Raw genomic sequence first — 22,950 nt, 5'->3', positions numbered from 1 at the left:
ATCATATCCCATGTGGCTCTTTGTTTCCCTGTTGTTTACCCAGTAATTTCAGATTTTTTTCAAAAAAGATTTGTGCACAATATGTGCTTTCTGCCCCCTTCGTGGCTGATCTGGAAGAAGATGGCAGGAGAAAGAAAGAACAAAGGAAACATGAAGGTAATGTCTATTTCCAAGGATATGTTTAGGGTATATAAGAAAGTCCTTAAAACAGTTATGATTCCAACCTTCTCTTCTTTTCCATTTAGATGACATAATTCTTGAAGACCTGGAGGCAGAGCAGGGGCAGCTCAGCTTTGATACTGACACCACGAACCACTGAACCTGAACACGGAGTTTGCCCTCGCTCTCTACCAACGCTGGGCAGAGCTCCACCACGGAACGAACCTCGCCATTTCCCCAGTGAGCCTGGCTCTTTCTTTGGGGCACAAGGGAGCACATTGGCCCAACTGCAGCATGCTCTGGGACACAGCACTCATGGTAAAGCAGCCTTCTGAGAAACAGCTTTTTGGTGAGCAGCGCAGGCTGTCGTGAGCTTCGCCTTACAGCTTGGACTGTCCTGGTCGGCAGAGCATAGAAAAACAAAAGCAAGTCACACAAGGGGGGGACTTACTTCTGAGTTAACCCCCTTTCATGCCATGCTCTTCACTTCAATGGGCTTTACATGCACATCCTACACCTTTCAAGTAGATTCTTTCCCCCAAAGAATTCTGGGCACGGTAGTTTACTCCTCACAGAGTTGCCAGTCCCAGCAACACTTCAGGAACTGCAGTGCCCAGAATTCTTTAAGGAAAGAATGTGCCTCAGGGGTTGGAGTAGATGGCCCTTAGGTCCCTTCTAACTCTACAATTCTATGATTCTGTGAATGCAGATGGAACCATGCATTGGTGTGTGCTGAAAGCCATCCACACCTTGGTTCTGTTGAAATTAGTTAGTCACAGCTAGCTAAGTCCCATTGATTTATGAAAGTGTGGCTGATTTACAGCACAATCCTATGCATGTCTACTCAGAAGTAAGCCCTGTTGACTTCAATGAGGGTTACTCCCAAATAATTGGGTATAGGATTGTGGATTCATATCAACAGAGGAGCGGCTCTTGATTTAACTGTCTCACCTGCTATGGACTATTGAATACAAAAAAGTGACATGTCTACTCAGAACTAAGTCCTTGTGAATTCCATGGGGCTTACTCCCAAGTCAATGGACAGAGAAGTAATTAAGACCCTTCAGCATATAGATGTTGATTTCAAAATAATATTAGTCCCTAAGGTCTCTCTGATACTGTCTGAGGCCTATTTTGAGGTTTAGATAAATAAACATATCCCGTGTGGCTCTTTGTTTCCCTGTGGGCTCTGCAGACCTCCTCCCTTCCTCACATGGAGGAAGATGACCCAGGCAACTTGAAGGTAATGTCTATTTCCATGTATATGTTGTTGTTTAGTCATTCAGTTGTGTCCGACTCTTCGTGACCCCCTGGACCAGAGCACACCAGGCACTCCTGTCTTCCACTGCCTCCCACAGTTTGGTCAGACTCATGTTTGTAGCTTCGAGAACACTGTCCAACCATCTCGTCCTCTGTCGTCCCCTTCTCCTTGTGCCCTCAATCCTTCTCAACATCAGGGTTTTTCCAGGGAGTCTTCTCTTCTCATGAGGTGGCCAAAGTATTGGAGCCTCAGCTTCACGATCTGTCCTTCCAGTGAGCACTCAGGGCTGATTTCCTTCAGAATGGATCGGTTTGATCTTCTTGCAGTCCATGGGACTCTCAGGAGTCTCCTCCAACACCATAATTCAAAAGCATCATTTCTTCAGCGATCAGCCTTCTTTATGGTCCAGCTTTCACTTCCATACATCACTACTGTGAAAACCATAGCTTTAACTATACAGACCTTTGTCGGCAAGGTGATGTCTCTGCTTTTTAAGATGCTATCTAGGTTTGTCATTGCTTTTCTCCCAAGAAGCAGATGTCTTTTAATTTCGCGGCTGCTGCCACCATCTGCAGTGGTCATGGAGCCCAAGATAGTAAAATCTCTTCACTGCCTCCATTTTCTCCCCTTCTATTTGCCAGGAGGTGATGGGCCCAGTAGCCATGATCTTCGTTTTTTTGATGTTGAGCTTCAGACCATATTTTGCGCTCTCCTCTTTCACCCTCATTAAAAGGTTCTTTAATTCCTCCTCACTTTCTGCCATCAAGGCTCCATGTATATATTCAGTGTATATAAGAAAGTCTCTCCAAGTGCCAGCCTTTTCCTTTCAGAAGATCTAATTATAGAAGACATTGAGGAAGAGCAAGAAGAGACTGTGCGGCACTGAAGCAGCTCCTAGAGGGGATGATCAGCAAGACCAGGACCAAGTCCCAGATATGTGCAGTTCACCACTCTTTAAATACATGGACAAGGATTATGCCAAGCTTGGCAACTCATTGGTTGTCCCAGGAGAAGGCAGGAAGAAGAAAGGCCCAGTTACTCCACAGGGCGAAGCGGGTGAAGCAGGTGGAGGAAGATGATGACTATGCAAGTGGACTGTTGTAACTCCAGCACAACTCGACGCTTAAACAGCAGCCTAGCTGTTTCTGGCCAATGAGCAATTCTGGAAGCTCCCGAATAATTACCACCAGTTCATTGCAATCGGGAAATTGGAAATAGAACAATTTGTCTGCATCTGGGAAACTTGTACAGAAAGCATGGCTGGAAAAATCTTTTTTAATAATTCCAGTGGCACCTTTAAGATCAACTAAATGTAAGCTTTCGAGGTATGAGCTTTCGTGTGTAATACACACTTCATCAGATACTCTGAAGCAGAGGTCGGTTCAACGTTATAACTGTTGATGACTGTTATGGCAGTTGGTTCCACAGGGAAGGGCAAGGGATTTTTAAAGGGATAGATGACCAAAATTAGCTTTAGTATGTATAATGGGACATGAATCCAATATCTCTATTCAGACCAGGTCTCTCCATAGTTTTTAGTTTGGTAATGAGTTGTAATTCAGCAACTTCTCTTTCAAGTGTATTTCTAAAATTCTTTTGCAGTAAGACAGCTACTTTAAGATCTTGTATAGAATATCCTCGGAGACTGAAGTGTTCTCCTATTGGTTTCTCTGTTTTATGATTCCTGATGTCAGATTTATGCCCATTTATCCTTTGGCGTAAAGTTTGTCCTGTTTGTCCAATATAGAGAGCTGAAGGGCACTGTTGGCATTTGATAATGTTGGAAGATGAACAATTAAATAGGCCTGAGATGGTATGTTTGATGTTATTGGGGCCAATAATGATGCTGTCCGGGTGTATGTGGCAGCAAAGTTGTCATCTAGATTTATTGCAGGCTCTTGTGGCAGTGTTCATGTTCAGTGGCGTAGGAAGAGGGGGGCGGGGGTAGCGGAGCGCCCTGGCTGCCATCTCTGAAGGGGTGACGAGGGCACCCTGTGGGGATGCCATTGTGCCCCTGCCTGCAGCCGTGGGCAAAGGATCCTCCACACCGCAGCGCCTCTTGGTCTCTCTCTCGCGCGTGTGCGAGCTACAAGCCTAGGGCACATTTCTCTCCCCCTCCCACCTATCAGGCTCTTCCTTCTTGCGCAAGCGCGAGGGATGGGGAGGAGGTGGGGGTGGCGACATTGCCGGCTCCCCCGCTCTGGATACTTGGGAGTTGGGGGGGTTGGCATGCCATTGCCCCAGCTCCCGAGTCCTGGCTGTAGCCTGGAGGAGCATGCAGGAGGTGGGGAGAGGACGAGTTGCTCGGCTTTGCCAGCAAAGCTGTGCAGCTTCCTCCCCCCACCACCTCCCTTTCTTTTTGCTCGGCAAAACTTTGGAGTTCTCATTTTTCTTTCATTTTCTTTCTTGCAAAAGCGTGTGGGGCGTCTGAAGACTGAAAGCACCTGTAAGAGGGTTCGGGCGGGCACATTTTTTTGCCTGTTGTTTGGATAGGTCAGGCATCACCAGTTTTACGTCTGTGAAATGAGCACTTTGTGGTGCCCATGACAATTTCTTAGATATAGGTCTCCAGGTTCCAGAAAGCTGAGGACCATGGACTATGGTAACTTATAGGTTGAATTACTGCAACGGGGCTGCCTCTGAAGACTGGAAACTTCAGCTGGTGCAGAGTTCAGCAGCCAGGTTGCTCACCAGGGCAAGATGGTTTGATCATATTGTTAAGTTGTGGGTGAACATATCAGACGACACAGCGATTCCTCAAACAGTTCTTGTTTATTCACAGGCCAGAACAGAACTGAACTGAAGGGTTCAGCCAGCCTGCTTATATAGAGCTCCACTACAACGCAACAGTAACCACTTTCTGTAACTATCCAATCCCTGAACGTCACTTTCAATCCCTTATTTGCATATGTGGACCTGAGTGAAAACTATCTACAGTATCCCCCTGCTGGCCCAGGGTGAGAACTTCAGTACATAACACATATAATGCTGACCATATTGGCTACTACCAATTAGCTTCCAGACCCAATTCAAACTGCTGGTTTTGACCTATAAAGCCAACATCAAAGTTAGACTGAGTATTTAGGCCCCAGGGGGCCTTGTGTGCTGTGAATATGTTTTCACATCCTTTACATTCGGAACATGAATAGCTAATGGCTGACAACAGCAGCAGTGCCATGTATTTTTGTAATCTGAGTGAGCAGCTTGACTGCTCAAATAACTGGAGATTCATTTGTTTTTTAGCTAGCTGTGTTTTCAGATCAGCTGTGTATTTCAAAGAAGCTCAACAACTTCGATTTCCTAAAGAAAGCTCAACAACACAAACTCCACAACTTTGGTCTGCCCCAGGTGCTAGCAGGGATTGCTACGCTGCAGGAAAGTGATCAATACCCAAAACCTCTTGGAAACACAGGACATGAAACAATTAAAATGACAGGTATGGAAGAACATTCAAAAGGTCATTATATAAGCACTTCAGTGTGTTTGTGTGTGTGTGTGTGTGTGTGTCAAGAGCTAGGCGGCAATAAATCACAAGAAGTAAGTTAACTCTGTATTAGAAGAAACAAGGTCTGCTCAGGAGTGTCACTGCAAAGACTTAAAACTGAGAACCATTTGGCCCACCGGGTGAATCCTTCAGTTAATTTGTTCATAGTCTTACAATGTAGATTCTCCATATTATAAGCCTGAAGAAAAAGAATAATAAAAGCCACAACCAGATATTGTCCCTGGGCTAATGCACGAAAAAGCCTTTCTCTCCACCTTCATTCCCATAAGCTCTAACATATCACTTTAAAGTCTATTTGTTTTTCACTTCTATCCCACCTGGTCATGATGAGGCATCTAATCATAAGCTTGCATTTTTATTAAAGCTTATATGTTTAATCAGGGCTTGTATTTTAAGAATGAGTTTAAAAATGTTCTGTTTCATGCCAGGCAGAAGACCAGTTGCCTAAAAACCTTGGCAAGATATTTTTACTCCTAGACAAGGGGCCCCCCTGATTTATAGCAGAAAACAATTCTCAAAGTCGTAAAAAGGGAATTACAGGCTGACAGCCAAGGTTACACTGACCCTACAAATTAAGGGTGGATAAATAGTAAAATGAGCCATATCTTCTTCCTAAGGTTAAGAAGGTCAAGAGCAGTGAAAAAGCATCTAGCTGGTAGAAAGAGAACATTTTCTGGGAAGACTTTTTCTAAAGCTGTTTCTTTCTTAAACTAAGATCCTTTTAAGATTTCTTTTCCTTTTAAAAGGTTGTTTATGTATTAAATATATTAGTTTAAATATAATTATGCAAAGGATTTAAGAAATGCTAGATTCTTATTTCATATAGTTGTAAGAGTTGTAACTATCCTGAAATTAAGTCAGGCACCAGCCAAGCCCCTTGCCAGACAGAAGACGCCAATCGAGCGCTCCTGATATATGGTTGTCAGGCCTTTTGTTTAGAAACCTTCAAATGAAGGAGATCTCTCAATGTTGATGTGAACTCAATCCTTGACATGCATAAGATAAAAATTCAAGATTAATTATCTGTTTTGGAAGGCAATAGGGCAAGGAGGGCAAGAGGTGAGCTGGTAATTAAGATTCCTTGTTGAGACACATGTAAGATATATTACTACTTATTTGTCATTTATAGATAGAAGAATATATAGCTTTTTATTTTTCCATAAAAGGCAAGAGGAAATGGGTGTATCTTTTGTGATTGGTTCTAGCAAACAGCCAATAGGAATTTCAACCAGGCTGATTGGACAGAGGCAGCCACAGGAGGAGCAAGGGGGCTGGATTAAGGAAATATAAGTGCTGGCCAGAATGGCAAGAGGCCAGGCCAGAGCTTGGTAACCATATACCACTGTACCTCATATTTATTTGTCTGACAAATAAATTACTATTTTAATTTCTCTATTGCTGCGTTGAATATTTCATTCCAGCTAAGCGTTAACCACAAGCAGGGTGCTACAATGAGAACAACTATTTAAAAAAATTACATACTTTAATTGCTCACAAATGTAGTATAACACTTCAGAAGCTGAACAGTTGACAAAGTCAAAGGTAGTGGTTTATTTCAGTCATAGCTGGAGGTTGTATAGCTAATAATTTATCCTGTTTGGGCTTTTTTACCAGAATAGGCAAATACATTATCAAACTACTATTGTTGATTTTGAACATTCCTGATTTTCATAAACAAAGCTTTGGTGCTTTTCGCTTCTGGACCCTTCATTTTATTTTAAATGTTACCACCTTCCTAAATTGACTGCTAGAATTGTGTTAGAAAACTGTACTAAACCTGTTTAGTTTGCAGGCTGAACTTCATCCTCCCAACACACACACACACACACATATTGGACAGATGATTAATTAGCATTGATGGTCAGGGTGTAATTTTTAGAAATAAATAATGGCATGTGTGTGCAATGCTTGGGTTTGTTCTTTTTCAGTGATAGTAGATGTCAGCAAAGTTCCCTGATTGAGAACCTCTTAGACGCAAACAAGTGAATCTGTATCTCTGTGAGGGTTTCCTATTTGGGGGCTTCGGAGCGTATCTGTTTGCATTATATCAAAGGCAATGAGTGATATTTCCTTTAAGTTTCAGGAGTGACATTTATGGCAAGATAGATAAACTGTTGGCACCAAGGAGATGTACTGAGATAGGTCTTATTGAAGTTGGTAATCTATTAAATATTGAAGTTGGTAATCTATTAAATATTGAAGTTGGTAATCTAATAAATATTGATTACATGAGTCCTCTTCAAACTCTTTTTTACAAAACAGTCTTTATTACTTACTTACTCATTTACTTTGATTATTTATATCCCACCCTATAACCAAAGCTCTCTGTGTGGCTTGCAATATAAAAACAGCACAAATTGTATAAAAGGAACAACTTAAGCAGAACCAGGGAGCCCTATAGAATTATGCTGCAAACAGTTCTTGGCTGTTGTAAAGTTTTGCTTTTGTGTCTTTCCTTGAAGGTGAAAGCTTGCAGAGATGAAGTTGTGGCTCAGCGTTGTCTTGCTGCCCTGTCAGAATGCGCCGCCACGGGCCAAGGCAATTTGCTGGGCCTAGCAGTGGAAGCAGCACGTGCAAGGTATTGGGGGAAAATACTGTGCATTTAACCAAAGGGTAGTTCAGAGTATCTCTCCCAGGCTCTGACTAACTCCCTGTGGCCCTGCTCTGGCAGCGCATAAGGAATGTGTGTGACTAGAGGGATGTTTTCAATGGTGGAAAGGCTCAGATTTAAAAGGCATTCAGCTGTCTCTCAGCCTGATTTCCTTCACTGAGGGGCAAAGCGGTGGGGATTATGAAGCTAGATCATCACTCTGAGTTCTTTGCAGGAAAACCAGGAGAAAAAGGCAACCAATTTTTAAATAAATAAAACGCGAATAAATATCTAAGGGAGGAGGGAAGCCAGAAGCAGCCATAACACATAATTTGCTCGTTTATATTCTCAGTGGAGCATTTTCAAGACTGCTGTGGGAAGGATGACTGGGAAGTCAGGGTCCACAAGCCCCATTGTATGGGCTTAACTTTCGGTCCAAGTGAGGTGTCTCCTAGGAACGTTTAACGTAGCTCTACTGCACATTAATACACCATTCTAACTTCCGATAGGGGACGAAGGTGGCGCTGTAGTGTAAACCACAGAGCCTAGGGCTTGCTGATTGGAAGGTCAGCAGTTCGAATTCCCGCGACGGGGTGAGCTTCCATTGCTCGGTCCCAGCTCCTGCCAACCTAGCAGTTTGAAAGAACGTCAAAGTGCAAGTAGATAAATAGGTACCACTCCGGCGGGAAGATAAACAGCGTTTCTGTGCGCTGCTCTGGTTCGCCAGAAGAGGCTTAGTCATGCTGGTCACATAACCCAGAAAAACTGCCTGCGGACAAACGCTGGCTCCCTCGGCCAGTAAAGCAAGATGAGCGCCGCAACCCCAGAGTCGTCTGCAACTGGACTTAACTGTCAGGGGTCCCTAACCTTTTTAAACTTCCAATATTGCGGAATTGGGGAAAGTTGAGATTAAGTTTGCTGTGCTTAAATTACTGTAATATGAAACTCTTGTGACAAGTGCCATTAAAATAGGTGCTGAGTTTTTATTTCTTTCTGTTGAGGTGTGTTTACCCAACCTTAATGTTTGGGCTGCATACATTTTTGCAGATGTACAGTTGGTGAAATAACGGATGCAATGAAAAAGGTGTTTGGTGAACACAAAGCCAGTGACCGCATGGTGAGTGGAGCTTACCGTCAGGAGTTTGGGGAGAGTGACGAAATTGCTCAAGCAATCAACAGGTAAGGTGTGCTGTTTCTATGGAATGGATTAAATCAGATGGTGTGCTATCAGGCTTACAAATTTTTGCATGCTACGAATGTGTGTCCCATCTCACTTCCAAAGTTTTAGAGTATTTAAACTATACAGTAGTTTGTATTTCACAGAATTTCTTACACTTCTCAAATTTACTGCACTAATGCTAGTTCCTGTCAGCTGTGCCCCCTTCCCTCCAGAGCAGATTAAGGGGGGCACAAGAGGCAGAGGAGGGAAGCCTATCTCACAGGCAGAAATCCTAGCACTGATGGGAAGTATTCATTTGATACTGCCCTCTGTAATTTCTGCATTTCTTTTATCTTCTCCATTTTTAATTGGGGGATTACATTATTTTATCCCCTTTATAAGCCAACCATTTTTACTTAATAAATGTTCTTCCAAATTTTATAAAGTCAAACAATTACCTTAAAGCTATTACCTCTTTGCATGTGGCTAAAATGGCTTGATTTTGTTTTGTTAATGCTGGGTTTTCAACCTTACTATGCAAGTTATGTTTGTTATTCAGGTTTGTTGTATCCGTTCTGCAAATTCGCTGTATTTCTTAATTGGTTATGGGAAGTATTGTAAACTAGACATTTAACAAAATAAACTCATCGCCTTTAATTTAAGGCTGTTGATGATGAGAACCTGATAAAATACCAGGCTGCGTTCAAGGTGTTACCAGTAGTATATAAAGCCCTTAACACCTTGGGACCAGTTCACCTGCAAGGTTGCTTTAACCGATATTTTCCCACTCAGCCACTTCATTCTGCAGAACTGACATGGTTACGGGTACCACATAATACTTGTTAATAATAATATCCTTCAGTGTAGCCACATCTACATTTGAGAACTCCTTTCCTAGTGACATCAGGCAAGCACCTCTGTTACTCTGTTTGGTAAAAACATGCTTGTTTTGAGAGACCTACCCAAGAGAATAGTGGTGTGTGTTTTAATCTGTGTTTAGCGTATCACTGATTTTATTTTTTCAATGTTTTGAAAAGGTTGTTTTTAGTTCTTTTTACTGCTAATTTTATTGCTTTTATGAAATAAATAAAGCAAGCTCAGCATAATTTTGCATCTATTATATTAGGAGTTACTAGAATCTTTTTGTGTTATTTGAATGTATTCCCTGTTTTTCCTGTTGTTCCTGATTTGATTCAATCTCATCATTACCAAAAGGAAGGTAAATGAGAGAGATTATAAAATTTCCATATACACATAAAAGTCCATACTACTAATAGAATTCAAAAGAATATAGATAAATCTTTAAAAATAGAAGACTTTTTGTGGTAGTCACAGCTGTCAAGATACCCTTAAAAATGCAAATTCTAAATTCAGAGTTAACAAGTTTGTGGAACGTGAAGGTCGGAGACCACGTCTTCTTGTTGCAAAAATGGGCCAAGATGGCCATGACAGAGGAGCCAAAGTGATTGCTACGGGATTTGCTGACCTAGGGTTTGATGTGGATATAGGCCCACTCTTCCAGGTATTTAATCTCTTCCATTCAAATTTTTATTCGTTTGTTTTAAAAAAATACATGCAGCTATTGTTTCAATTTCCTGTTCACACCAAAGGTAACAACCAGAATATGTTGTACTGGGATGATTTTACAGGTTCCCAAGTTGGAAGATGCAGTGGGTTAGGTGGTTATGTTCCTCTCTGTACTCTACTTTCTGGGTACCTCGGGTTAAGTACTTAATTCGTTCCGCAGGGCCAGACGGGCTAACCTCCAAGTATTATAAGATATTAAAAGACCATTTGATTCAACCACTGATGGAGGTTAGCAATGAAATTATGGAGGGGAGGAGGGCGCCGGAATCGTGGAAGGAAGCTTTCATCACATTGATACCAAAATCGGAAGCTGAAAAGACACAACTTAAGAACTACCGTCCCATCTCCCTTTTAAATGTGGATTACAAAATCTTTGCAGATGTTTTGGCAAGTAGATTTAAAAAAGTTCTAAATGAAGTAATTCATAAAGATCAGGCAGGCTTTCTCCCAGGTAGACACATGTTTGCTAATACAAGGAACATTATTGACATTTTGGAACTTTTGCAAATTGATATAAATACAAAAGCAGTGTTAATCTTTATAGATGCGGAGAAGGCCTTTGATAATATCTCTTGGAAATTTATGAAGGGAAATTTAAAAGAAATGGGAGTGGGTCGGGGTTTTGAGAATGGGATTGATGCAATATATTCAGAACAAAAGGCTAAATTGATAGTAAACAATGTGGTCACTGAAGAGTTTAAAATTGAAAAAGGAACACGACAAGGCTGCCCGATTTCCCCTTTGTTATTTATATCAGTTCTGGAGGTGCTCTTGAATATGATTAGAGGGGACCGGTTGGTGGAAGGGATTCAGGTCGGAGTGAAACAATATAAACTTAAAGCTTTTGCAGATGACCTAGTTTTGACCCTGCAGGAGCCAGAATCTAGTACAAAAAGAGTATTACAACTGATTCAAGATTTTGGTCGGGTGGCAGGATTTAAACTAAATAAACAGAAAACTAAGGTGTTGGGGAAAAATTTGACAGATGTAGAGTCGGAACAGTTTCAGAGAGAAACGGAACTAACTGTGGTTAAAAAAGTAAAGTACCTAGGGGTAAACATAACAGCAAAAAATCTGAGTCTATTTAAGGATAATTATGAAAAATGTTGGTCTGAAATTAAGAGAGATTTGGATAGCTGGACAAAATTGAAGCTTTCTTTGTTAGGCCGAATCGCTGCTGTTAAGATGAATGTATTGCCAAAGATGTTGTTTTTGTTTCAAACATTGCAGATTGTGGACAAGACAGAGTGTTTCCGGAAGTGGCAGAGAGATATATCTAGATTTGTCTGGCAGGGCAAAAAGCCCAGAATTAAGTTTAAGATACTAACTGATGCGAAAGAAAGAGGGGGCTTTGCCCTGCCAGACCTAAAGTTGTATTATGAAGCCGCAGCCTTTTGCTGGCTAAAAGACTGGCTACTTCTTGAGGACACTGACGTATTGGACTTGGAAGGGTTTAATAATGCCTTTGGTTGGCATGCATATCTATGGTACGATAAGGTTAAGATTAATAAGGTCTTTAAGAACCATATTGTCAGGAAAGCAGTTTTTAAAGTCTGGACAAAATACAAAGACTTATTGGAAAATAAAACTCCGAGGTGGCTTTCACCTCTGGAAGCTAAGGCCCGAAAAAGACTCAATATGGAGGCCAACTGGCCAAAATATTGGGAAATATTAGAAAAAGATGGAGACAATTGGAAATTGCAGAGTTTGGAGAAAATGAAGGATAAAGTGCGAGACTGGTTACATTACGCTCAGATTAAAGAAGTTTTTAAAAATGACAAAAAGCTAGGGTTCCAGGTGGAGAAATCGAAGTTGGAAACAGAATTGTTAGAGCCAAAAACTAAGGTTTTATCAAGAATGTATAACTTGCTGCTGAAATGGAATACACAAGACGAAATGGTTAAATCGGTTATGATAAAGTGGGCTCAGGATATTGGGCATAATATTATGTTTGAGGACTGGGAAAGGTTGTGGACCACTGGGCTGAACTTCACTGCATGCAATGCTTTGAAGGAAAATGTAATGAAAATGATATATAGATGGTACATGACCCCAGTTAAACTTGCCAAAATATACCATTTGTCTGATAATAAATGTTGGAAATGTAAAGAACATGAAGGAACATTCTTTCACCTCTGGTGGACTTGCCCTAGAGTGAAGGCCTTCTGGGAAATGATTTATAATGAGTTGAAAAAGGTATTTAAGTATACCTTTACTAAGAAACCAGAGGCCTTCCTTCTGGGCATTGTCGGCCAGAAGGTGTTAAAGAAGGACCGAACATTTTTTATGTATGCAACAACGGCAGCAAGGATACTCATTGCCAAGAGCTGGAAAACTCAAGATCTACCCACACTGGAAGAATGGCAGATGCAGCTGATGGACTATATGCAACTGGCCGAGATGACTGGCAGAATCCGAGACCTGGGAGAAGAGAGGGTTGAAGCAGATTGGAAGAAATTCAAGATTTATCTACAAAAGTATTGTAATTTGGTTGAATGCTAAGAAGGATGCTAGATCATAAATAACCGCCTACCACTGAATTAGATTGAACTTGACGATAAGTGAGATTGAGGGAAACATAAACTTGTGGAGAATAGATTAAATTAACTGAATAAAATTTAAGAATATAAACAAGATGATAAATTGCTGGAAAAAAATTACAACGATGTAAGTGGGAGTGGGAGATGCGAGGGAGTCCAAAGAAGTTCTGAAAAATGTGTTATGATCCATGTTATATTGTTTATTATTTTTGCATTTTGTATTTTAAAAAAATCTCAATAAATATTTATAAAAAAAAAAAAAAGTACTTAATTCGTTCCGGAGGTCTGTTCTTAACCTGAAACTGCTCTTAACCTGAAGCACCACTTTAGCTAATGGGGCCTCCCACTGCCGCCGCGTCACCGCCAAGCGATTTCTGTTCTCATCCTGAAGCAAAGTTCTTAACCCGAGGTACTGTTTCTGGGTTAGCGGAGTCTGCAACCTGAAGTGTATGTAACCCGAGGTACCACTGTATTGTCTAACCTCAATGCCAGTAGCAGCCTCAGCGGTGCATGCTGGTGCCTAGTGTTTTCTTGTCGCTCTTCTCTATGAAAAAAGAAGCCTGGGTCTGCATGCAGTGTTAGGTTTTATGCATTCTTCTTTCCCATATTGTTTGACACTTCCTTTGCTTTCTCTTCCTAGACACCCCGTGAAGTGGCCCAGCAGGCGGTAGATGCGGATGTGCATTGCGTGGGGGTGAGCACCTTGGCTGCTGGCCACAAAACTCTTGTTCCTGAACTCCTCAAAGAGCTGCATGCCCTTGGCCGCCCAGACATTCTCGTCATGTGTGGAGGAGTCATCCCTCCCCAGGTACTGCGCACCACCATCACAAGATGGCTTCTTGTGAGATGATTAAATTGTTCCCAGTGAGGTGGGGTCTCCATCTACTTCCTCCTCCTCCTCCTCCAGGCAAATGAACACCATTGAAAGGCTTTTCAAATAACACCTAGCTATTGAAATGTGGAAATCCTTCAGCAAATTTTGGAAAGCGTTGTAGTTTACAGGTTTAGGGTCACAGAACAACGCAGTTGAAAAGCAGCCTCCTAAAAGCTTTCTAAAACTGCCAATATAATCAAATAATTTAAAAATCACTTTTTAAAGTTAAAAATATTCATAAACATTTTAAGAAATGAAGAAAAAAGGGACTAGTTTCCTTTACTGACATAGAATATACCGTATTTTTTGCTCTATAAGACTCACTTTTTTCCTCCTAAAAAGTAAGGGGAAATGTGTGTGCGTCTTATGGAGCGAATGCAGGCTGTGCAGCTATCACAGTAGCCAGAACAACAAGAGGGATTGCTGCTTTCACTGCGCAGTGATCCCTCTTGCTGTTCTGGCTTCTGAGATTCAGAATTTTTTTTTTCTTGTTTTCCTGCTCCAAAAACTAGGTGCGTCTTGTGGTCTGGTATGTCTTATAGAGCGGAAAATACGGTATATAATTTTTTCTTCTTCCAGAATTTTGTTTTTTCCCAGGGGGTGGTGGGGCGTTATAAACAAAAATAATGTTATACAAATGAGTATAGTGGTACCTCGAGTTACAAACGCTTCAGGTTACAAACTCCGCTAATGTGGAGTTACCTCAAGTTGAGAACTTTGCCCCAGGATGAGAATGGAAATTGTGTGCTGGCACAGCAGCAAGAAGCCCCATTAGCGAAAGCACGCCTCTAGTTAAGGACAGTTTCAGGTTAAGAACGGACCTCCGGAACGAATGAAGTTCGTAACTAGAGGTACACTGTATACTGTACCAAGTTTTCTTATGTCATTTGTATATCACAAAAATAGCATAATAAATGTGGGAAAATATCCAGAACATATGTTTCATTATTAGTGGTCAATGTAGAAGTTCTTGGTTCATGAATTGGTTTAAACAGTTAGGAAGAAGGGAAGAAAGGGCTGGAGGGGGAAATGGAGAGTGGAGTGGGGTAGAATTTGCTTTTCTGCTTCGAATCTCTTGAGCTTGGTATATGGTAATTGTTAAACCTGGCAAAAGATTTGTATAGAGCCACAAGTCTCTGGTTGTCTTGGAGCTGAGGTGAAAATGTTCACCACTTTTGATGATTTCATTCTTTATGTTAGATAGGATAACACCTAGAGCAGAGATTGCTTGAACCTGTAGTCACTAGGACTTTGCACACATGGCAGAGTTTGCACAGGTGACAGCATCACTGCTTTTCCCCATAGCTAGCATACAGTCGTACCTCGGCTCCCAAATGGCTTGGGAGTCGAATGTTCTGGCTCCCAAATGATCAAAAACCAGAAGTGAGTGTTCCAGTTTTTGAACGTTCTTTTGGAAGCCGAACATCCGACAGTGCTTCCACTTGGCTGTAGGAGCTTCCTGCAGCCAATCAGAAGCTGCGCATTGGAAGTTGAACGTTTTGGAAGTTGAACAGACTTCTGGAATGGATTCTGTTTGACTTCCGATGTACGACTGTACTAAGTTATTTTCCCTTCTCCATGTGCGCTACCTCCTCACTTGCCATCGCTAAACCCTGCTCTTTTAGCATGTGTTCTGCAGAATTTTACTTTACAAAGTTTGCATGCATGTTTTATGTCTGTTTTTCTCCTGCACAGGATTATGACTTCTTGTATGACTCTGGTGTTTCCAATATATTTGGCCCTGGAACCCGAATCCCAAAGGCAGCTGTCCAAGTTCTTGAAGATATTGAGAAATGCTTGGATAATAGGCAGCAATCTGTGTAAACTTCTGTCTCATAACAAACTTTGTAACTCATGGTGAATCTTATACTTTGTGTTGATGCATTGTGATCTGTTGATAAAAAGAAGGAACTGATGCGAAATCATCTACAATGTCTGGTGTTGCTTTATGCTTTCTAAGAAAGTGGGAAATTATCTGCAGTATTATTACATATGTATGCAAAATCTATCAAAGAATCTAAATGAAATGAGTAAATTTTAAAATTTTGCATATAAGACTTCATTATATCTGAAATACACTTCAGATCTTTGGAAATGCAAATTACAATTTAAAATAAATGTTACTGATAGAGAAAGGTGGTGAAATTTTGTCCTGCTGTTTCATACTGTTTGTTCACATGCCTCTTGCCCTTTCGGTCCAGTCTCGTTGCCCTAGCTTTGTTTGCTTGTCAGATTGACAAATATCCATTTCCTACCCCTGGTAGTTCTGTGACCTCACGAATCCTTTACTGAGATGACATGCACAAAACGAGTAGAGCCACCCTTTTATGAAAAGTCCATTTTTTGTAATGTTCTAGCTCAACAGCCTTAATAGAAGTATTGAATAGGGAGGTGTTAACAGCCCGTTAAGCAAAGGTCTTTTCTTATTCTTTAAGACGCCTATGCCTCTTGAGACTCCATCATTGACACCTGAGCTCAGCATCCCATACAGTCCAACAAAAGCACAAAATCAAATGCCAAGTTCACTAACATTACAATCTCTTTTAATTGCATAAATACCTCCTCTACCAGCTATCAATATAGCAAATTCTAATTTAATCCATGTGTTCAAAATTCCTTGAGATTCCTCATTTCTTGCTGGCAGGTCTTTTTTAAAAAAACAGAGACCTCAGAATTATCCTGCAAGCAGTTTATTATAAACTTCCTAGGAATTACTGCCCTTGCAGTGTTTCCCTGGGAGATTTCATGATCTGGACTTTGGAGCAACGTTTTCGAATAAGACTTCTGCAGCTGCAGCGGATGGATTTGGAACTTCTCCACTGTCTGTCTTTCTGAATGAAGAAATGCGCGCGTTATCCCTTCCTGGCCAAATCACTGACACATGGCAATTGGTGGTATGCTTGGTGCCAAAGTAAACTTTCTGACTACAGCAGCACTGGAGGCACTTAAGTTTTGCTGAAAGTATAGTAAATGAAAAGGGTTGTAGGCTGTTGAGGGTTTAGCAAAAAGACATGGCAACATTCACTGGATTCACTGGAGTGAAATATTGACCAGAAGCTGACTGCGGCATATGGTGTCCATGCGCTGAAGAATCCCACACTGATCAGTACAGCCATCTGTCAAAACAACCACTTATAATTAGTTACTGGCTGGCTTTTTATATTTTCTCCTTCTCTATCTGTTATTTCAAATCGGTGAGAGAGAAATGAAGGATTAGTGCTTCAACATTTAAGAGATATTTAAACAATTGGCTCTTGCTTTTATTTTAGGCTGTCCATTCATTTTATCCTAAGACCCAAAAGCAGTATTCTCTGCAGTACAGCAGCCCTCTAGTGGTAAAAAATAACACAAGATCAGGATAAGAAATTAAGAACAGCATCCTTTGTGTTTATCATATGCTTTACATCATAATGGAATGTCACCTGTTTCAAATTATAGTCCTATAGAAGAAAATATGGCAGGACCTCAACATCTCATACAATAGCAATATATATACCACATGGTTCCTCTATGAGCCCATGTATTGCAAGATCTGAGAGTCTTACAGGTTCATCATTAAGTTAGTCCCCAGTATGTATGTGGCTGCGAAAACCCAACCAGATGGGTGGGGTATAAATATTTTGAATATTAATATTATTTCGCATTAATACAATAAGCTTTCATACCAATGAATCTAACAACTGAAAAACAGAGGAGTTACTCAATGTCTGCAACTCAAATGGAACACAAACCATACATGAAGGCAAACACACAAATAGCCCAGTCCACAGCATCCATAAGTGCTTTGGCATTTCCCCAATATTTTGACAATAATTTTCAATCTGTAGGGACAGAATCAATGTCTGAGTCAAAGGAACACTGTGTTCCTATTGCTCTTTAAAATACAAAAATACTCTGCTCACAACACCACATACCCACCAATGTCAATTTCCTTTCCAGCTTTGCTGCATTTGAAGTCCTGTTGAAGTTATGCATCTCATGAGAGGTTTTATGAACCTTCCAAGCTATACCCAAGTAACAGATGGTGATGGTAATTGCTGGCAGAATGGTACAGATCCTACAGATGACTTACTGGGTTATACATTAGGGAGAGCTTTCCTAAATAAAACATCTTCAAGAAGACACGTAAACATTATGATGCTAGGCACCTGTCTAATTCCAGCTGGGAACGGATTCCAGAGGGCTGGAGCTACACTACTAAAAGCCAATTTCTAGTACAAACTAAGCACAACACTGGCTCATGCAGCACTCTCAGCAGCGCCCCATCTGAGAATATAAAGGAGCAAAATATGTGTTATGGCTGCTTCTGGCTTCCCTCCGCCCTTAGATATTTATTCGTGTTTTATTTATAAATTTGTTGTCTTTTTCTCCTGGTTTTCCTGCAAAGAACTCAGAGTGATGATCTAGCTTCATAATCCCCACCCCTTTGCCCCTCAGTGAAGGAAATCAGGCTGAGAGACAGCTGAATGCCTTTTAAATCTGAGCCACCATTGAAACCATCTCTCTAGTCACACACATTCCTTATGCGCTGCCAGAGCAGGGCCACAGGGAGTTAGTCAAAGCCCTGGAGAGATGCTCTGAACCACTCTGTGGTTAAATGCACAGTATTTCCCCCAATACCTGGCACTGCTGGGCTATCAAATGGCCTTGTTCCTGGGGCGCGCCTGCTGAGAGGGCAGCAAGACAACGCTGAGCTACATCTTCATCTCCGCAAGCTTTCACCTTCAAGGAAAGACACAAAAGCCAAACATTACAACAGCCAAGAACTGTTAACGATTGATAAAGCTGCCCCAATGCCGCCCAGTCTCTTACTCCTCTTCCTCCAGGTCTTCCAGGATGAGCTCTTCTGAAAGGAAAAGAAGAGAAGGCTGCCAGTTAGAGAGGCTTCTTACACACAGAGAGAGAGACTTTCTGAACACATCCACAGAAACAGACCTTACCTTCAGGATTGCTTTCTTTCTGTTTCGCTTGAGGCGGCAAGGAAGTCGGTGGAGCCTACAGGGAAACAAAGAGCCACATGGGGTGTGATGATCTAAAGCTCAAAATAGCCTCATCCTTTCCTGAGAAATCTTAGGGACTGGAATCAACTACTATATGCTGAAAGGTTTTACCTTTGTGGTCCTTTTGAAAAGGGGTCCACAGGGGGAGGCGGGAGGGCAGGCGGGGGGCGGGGGGGAGGACTCGGGGAGAGGGCACACTTTATTTTTTTTGGCCATCCGCGAAATCACTCTTCGCAGTCTTGAAAGCCTAAAAAGGAAAGAGAAGAATGTGAGAAATGGGGCTCACAGTTAGTCCTCTCCTGATCTACGTCCCCAAACTGGTTTTTGCATTCACGCCTCTAAGCTCCCTATCCCCACAGAATTCAGTTGCACATCAAGGCCCCGGCGCACCCCCCCAAGAATAAGAAGAACGCCTTGAGACAGAATTTTACTCTGAAGGTTAATGGGCAAAATTTAGGCCACAACTTTATTGAGTACAGCAATGTGGGTTGTATTGGCTTAGGCCAGTGATGTCCAAACTTTTTTCAAAGAGGTCCAGATTTGATGAAGTGAAGGGCTGACCAAAGTTGTTGAGCTTGAGGAAATCAACTGACACAGGGGCCAGATTTAACCGGATTAGGACCCTGAAAAAATGGACTTTGGGCATGCCTGGCTTAGGCATTGACAATAACTCCTGCCTGCCTTGTAGGAAGTCTGGAAGAGTAAGCCACCAACAGAGGACGCTCCATCAATGGTTGTTTTTTAAATTTATTTAATCATTTTTTTCAATACAAACAGCAATCGCAAAAGACACATACAACAAAAACCATAATAACACCGTTTGACAATTCAGATTTGGATACACTGATATACCTAGGACTACACCTTTTTAACAATATTTCCCCGCCTCTCTCTCCTCCCCCTGCTTCCCACCGTTATCCGCCTTATTGCTTAAATATTCCTTCCAGATTTCTTCATATTTATCCATTCTTAATTTGCGTCGACATGCAGTTCATTCGTATGTAGCTAGTCTGTCCATATTATCAATCCATGTGCTCAATGGAATCTTTTTGCGGCTCTTCCAATTCATCAAAACAAGTTTTTTTGCTTCTAATATAGCACGGTACATCCATTATTTTTTTTTTGACCCCTTGTAATCTCCCACGTTTCCAGAATATAACTTAGAATTAAATTTAATTCCGCTAAATAACAATTTCTTTTTATGACTCTTGCTATAAATATCCTCACCTCACACCAAAATGATCTTATCATCGGGCATTTAATCATCATATGTACTAAGTTTGCATTTTTACTCCCACATCTCCAGCAGTTGTCTGCACTTGTTATTTTCTTCTGGTATAGTTTTGCGGGAGTCCAGTGGACTCCAAATATTATTTTCTGTTGAATAAGTCTTAGTCTTAGATCCATAGAGGCTATTTCTGTTGATTTTATACTTGACTCCCATATGTCATTTGTTATCTGGAGCCCCAACTCTTCACTCCATTTTTGTCTATCATATTCTAAATCATATTTCTTCCTGTTGAGTTGGGTTTTATATAGTGCAAGTGTAGAGTTTTTTGTTTTTGCTGCAGAGATTAAATCTTGTAGCAGCATGGGTGTTTCCGAGGCTGCTTTAGCGTCAGGGCCAAACTGCCTTTCCAACATATGTTTCAATTGGATGTATTGCCATTGTGTTTCACTGGTTAATCCATACTTTACTTGCAAGGTCTTATATTCCACAAATTTTCATCAATTAATTGATTCAATGTCAAAATACATTTTTTCATCCAATTTTGCCAAATTATTACTTGATTTCCAATTTTTAATTTTGGGTTGGCCCATATTGTTAATTTCTCATGTTTACAGGGGTCATCCTTATTATTTATATTTATATTCATCCAAATTTTTATAGGTGCTTTAATAGTCTCCAGGATAATAGGATATTTCATAAAATTGGAGCCGAGTTGAGTCCACCCTACAAGAGGTCCAAAGAAACTATATTCAAGAGTAGCCCAATTGGGATTCCTGCTAGCTCTCCACTCGTTAGTCTTACTCAGCAGGTAGTTCCAGATTTGGGAGACCAAAGCCACCTTCCTTAGTTGGAATTTGCATTGTATGTAGTGATATTTTTGGTGGCTTTGTACCAAAAAGGCACAATCTAAATAGTTGATTTATTTTTTGGAAGTAAAATTTGGCAATATGTATTGGTAATCCTCTAAGAATGTATAAAAGCTTTGGAACATCATTCATTTTGAGGACATTAACCTTTCCCCAAAGGGAGAGGTTTAGAGGTCCCCACCTCTCAATATCAAAAGAAATCTCATTTATAATTTGATTCAAATTTAATTGTACAATTTGGTCTATATCTGATGAAATCATTATACCCAAGTATTTAATAAAGTCTTTGCACATCCGAAATTGATGGTTTCTATACAAAGTAGCCCTTGGCCCAATTGGTAAAATCTCTGATTTTGTCCAATTTATATAATATCCCGATATTCTGCCAAAGGTTTTTATTTTCTCCATAATTTTTGGAATTGTATCTTCTGGTTTTGTAATAAATAAAAGGATATCATCTGTAAATAATACAATTTTGTAATTATCTTTGTTGTGTTTTACACCCTTGATATGCTCATCCTGAATTATTGCTCTTGTTAATGGTTCCAGGCAGAGATTAAATAATAATGGAGAAAGAGGACATCCTTGCTTCGTTCCTCAACGATTTAAACTAATCAAATTCAAAATTCTTCCATTTGTAACAATTAGAGACGTTGGGGTTTTATAACTCATTTTAATCCAGTTACAGATAGGTAGCCGTGTTGGTCTGCCATAGTCAAAACAAAAAAAATTCCTTCCAGTAGCACCTTAAAGACCAACTAAGTCAGTTCTTGGTATGAGCTTTCGTGTGCATGCACACTTGGTATCTGAAGAAGTGTGCATGCACACGAAAGCTCATACCAAGAACTGACTTAGTTGGTCTTTAAGGTGCTACTGGAAGGAATTTTTTTTGTTTTCATTTTAATCCAATTACAGTATTCTATAGGGAAACCAAATTTACGTAACACAAACCCTATGAATTCTTTATATATTCTGTCAAAAGCCTTTTCTGCATCTAATGGCAATATCATAAACTCCTCTTCATCTTTGTTTAAGTTTATCAAATCTATTGTTAATCTGATGTTATCTGTAGCTTGTCTTGTTTTTATAAAACCTGTTTGATTATTAGCTATCAAGTCTTGAATAACTTTTTGTAATTTTGCTGCCAATATTACATTCAAAATCTTTGCATCCACATTCATTAATGATATTGGTCTATAATTTGCACCTTTAGTAGGGTCTTTGTTAGGTTTTGGTATAATCATTATTAAAGCTTCATTGAATGTTGTAGCGGATATACCTTTATGAGCTATTTCCTTATAGACTTCTAGAAGTCTGGGAACTAGTAGATTTTTGAATATTTTATACCATTCCATAGGAAAACCGTCTGGTCCAGGTGATTTCCCATTCTCCATTGTTTCTATACCATTCTCAATATCTAATATATTTAGGGGTGCTGACAGCTTATCTTTTTTATCTTCCTCAATAGTTGGTATTTTGATATCTTGAAAGAAGTTCTCCATCTCTGATATATTTTCTGGCCCTTCATATAATTTTTTGTAGAATTAAAAAAGATCTTTATTGATATCTATTGATGAAGTCACTGCGATGTTATTTTCATTTCTTATTAAGGGCATTATTTGGTTCGCTTTCTTTTGTTTTAGACGATTAGCTAGAATTTTTGTCGGTCTTTCACCCTGTTCGCAATAGATTTGTCTTAGACTTAGTAGGCTGAACTCAATTTTTTGAGCTAGTATATTATTCAGTTCTAATGTTAGTTGTATTCTTTCATATGCAGCATTAGATGGGTTATTTGACATATGGCACCATAGTCTTTTTAAAGAAGTTTTTAGATTGTTTTAATCTTTTCAGCTTGGCTTTGTTGGCAGAGAAGGATATTATCTTCCCTCTGATGTAAGCTTGATATCCTTCCTATTCCACCAGTCTTGACGTTGAAGATTTGTAGTTATTTTAAATATATATTTGTGTTTCTTGGGTTATATATTGTGTTGTGACGTGGGGTTTGTGATTTCAGCTCTCTTGACATAATATGCTGGAGACAGTTCTCTAGCAACACTTCTTTATTAAGCAACAAGACTGAGACTTGAGGAGGGGAGAGCTACATTTATAGGGACAGGGAACTAGCTAGAAAGGATACATTTTGGAGGGAACAATATCAGGCAATCACAGTCCTGCCTT

At 40.4% G+C, this 22,950-nt stretch overlaps 1 protein-coding gene and 1 long non-coding RNA gene across 3 annotated transcripts; one reads left to right on the top strand and one right to left on the bottom strand.

Moving 5' to 3' along the window:
* Positions 1 to 7,149: 7,149 nt before the first annotated feature.
* Positions 7,150 to 15,822, top strand: LOC307213235 (methylmalonyl-CoA mutase, mitochondrial-like). The gene is made up of 5 exons (XM_079971001.1): positions 7,150 to 7,503; positions 8,563 to 8,694; positions 10,049 to 10,196; positions 13,442 to 13,609; positions 15,371 to 15,822. Exons 1-5 carry the CDS (start codon positions 7,331 to 7,333, stop codon positions 15,497 to 15,499), a joined length of 750 nt encoding a protein of 249 aa, XP_079827127.1. The 5' UTR covers positions 7,150 to 7,330; the 3' UTR covers positions 15,500 to 15,822.
* Positions 15,823 to 16,349: 527 nt separating this feature from the next.
* Positions 16,350 to 18,129, bottom strand: LOC307213236. 2 transcript variants are annotated; one of them, XR_013837448.1, is made up of 2 exons: positions 17,569 to 18,129; positions 16,350 to 16,791 (listed from the first exon to the last, which is right to left on the bottom strand). It is a non-coding gene; the product is annotated as an uncharacterized lncRNA (long non-coding RNA). The 2 variants fall into 2 exon arrangements; XR_013837449.1 differs by having other exon boundaries at positions 17,594 to 18,129.
* Between the last annotated feature and the right edge of the window lie 4,821 nt (positions 18,130 to 22,950).

This window comes from Podarcis cretensis (assembly GCF_951804945.1).
Source record: "Podarcis cretensis genome assembly, chromosome: 3".
Classification (NCBI taxonomy): Eukaryota; Metazoa; Chordata; class Lepidosauria; order Squamata; family Lacertidae; genus Podarcis; species Podarcis cretensis.
Note: the sequence above shows the minus strand (reverse complement) of the source record. Positions and strands in the feature narration are given on the sequence as shown.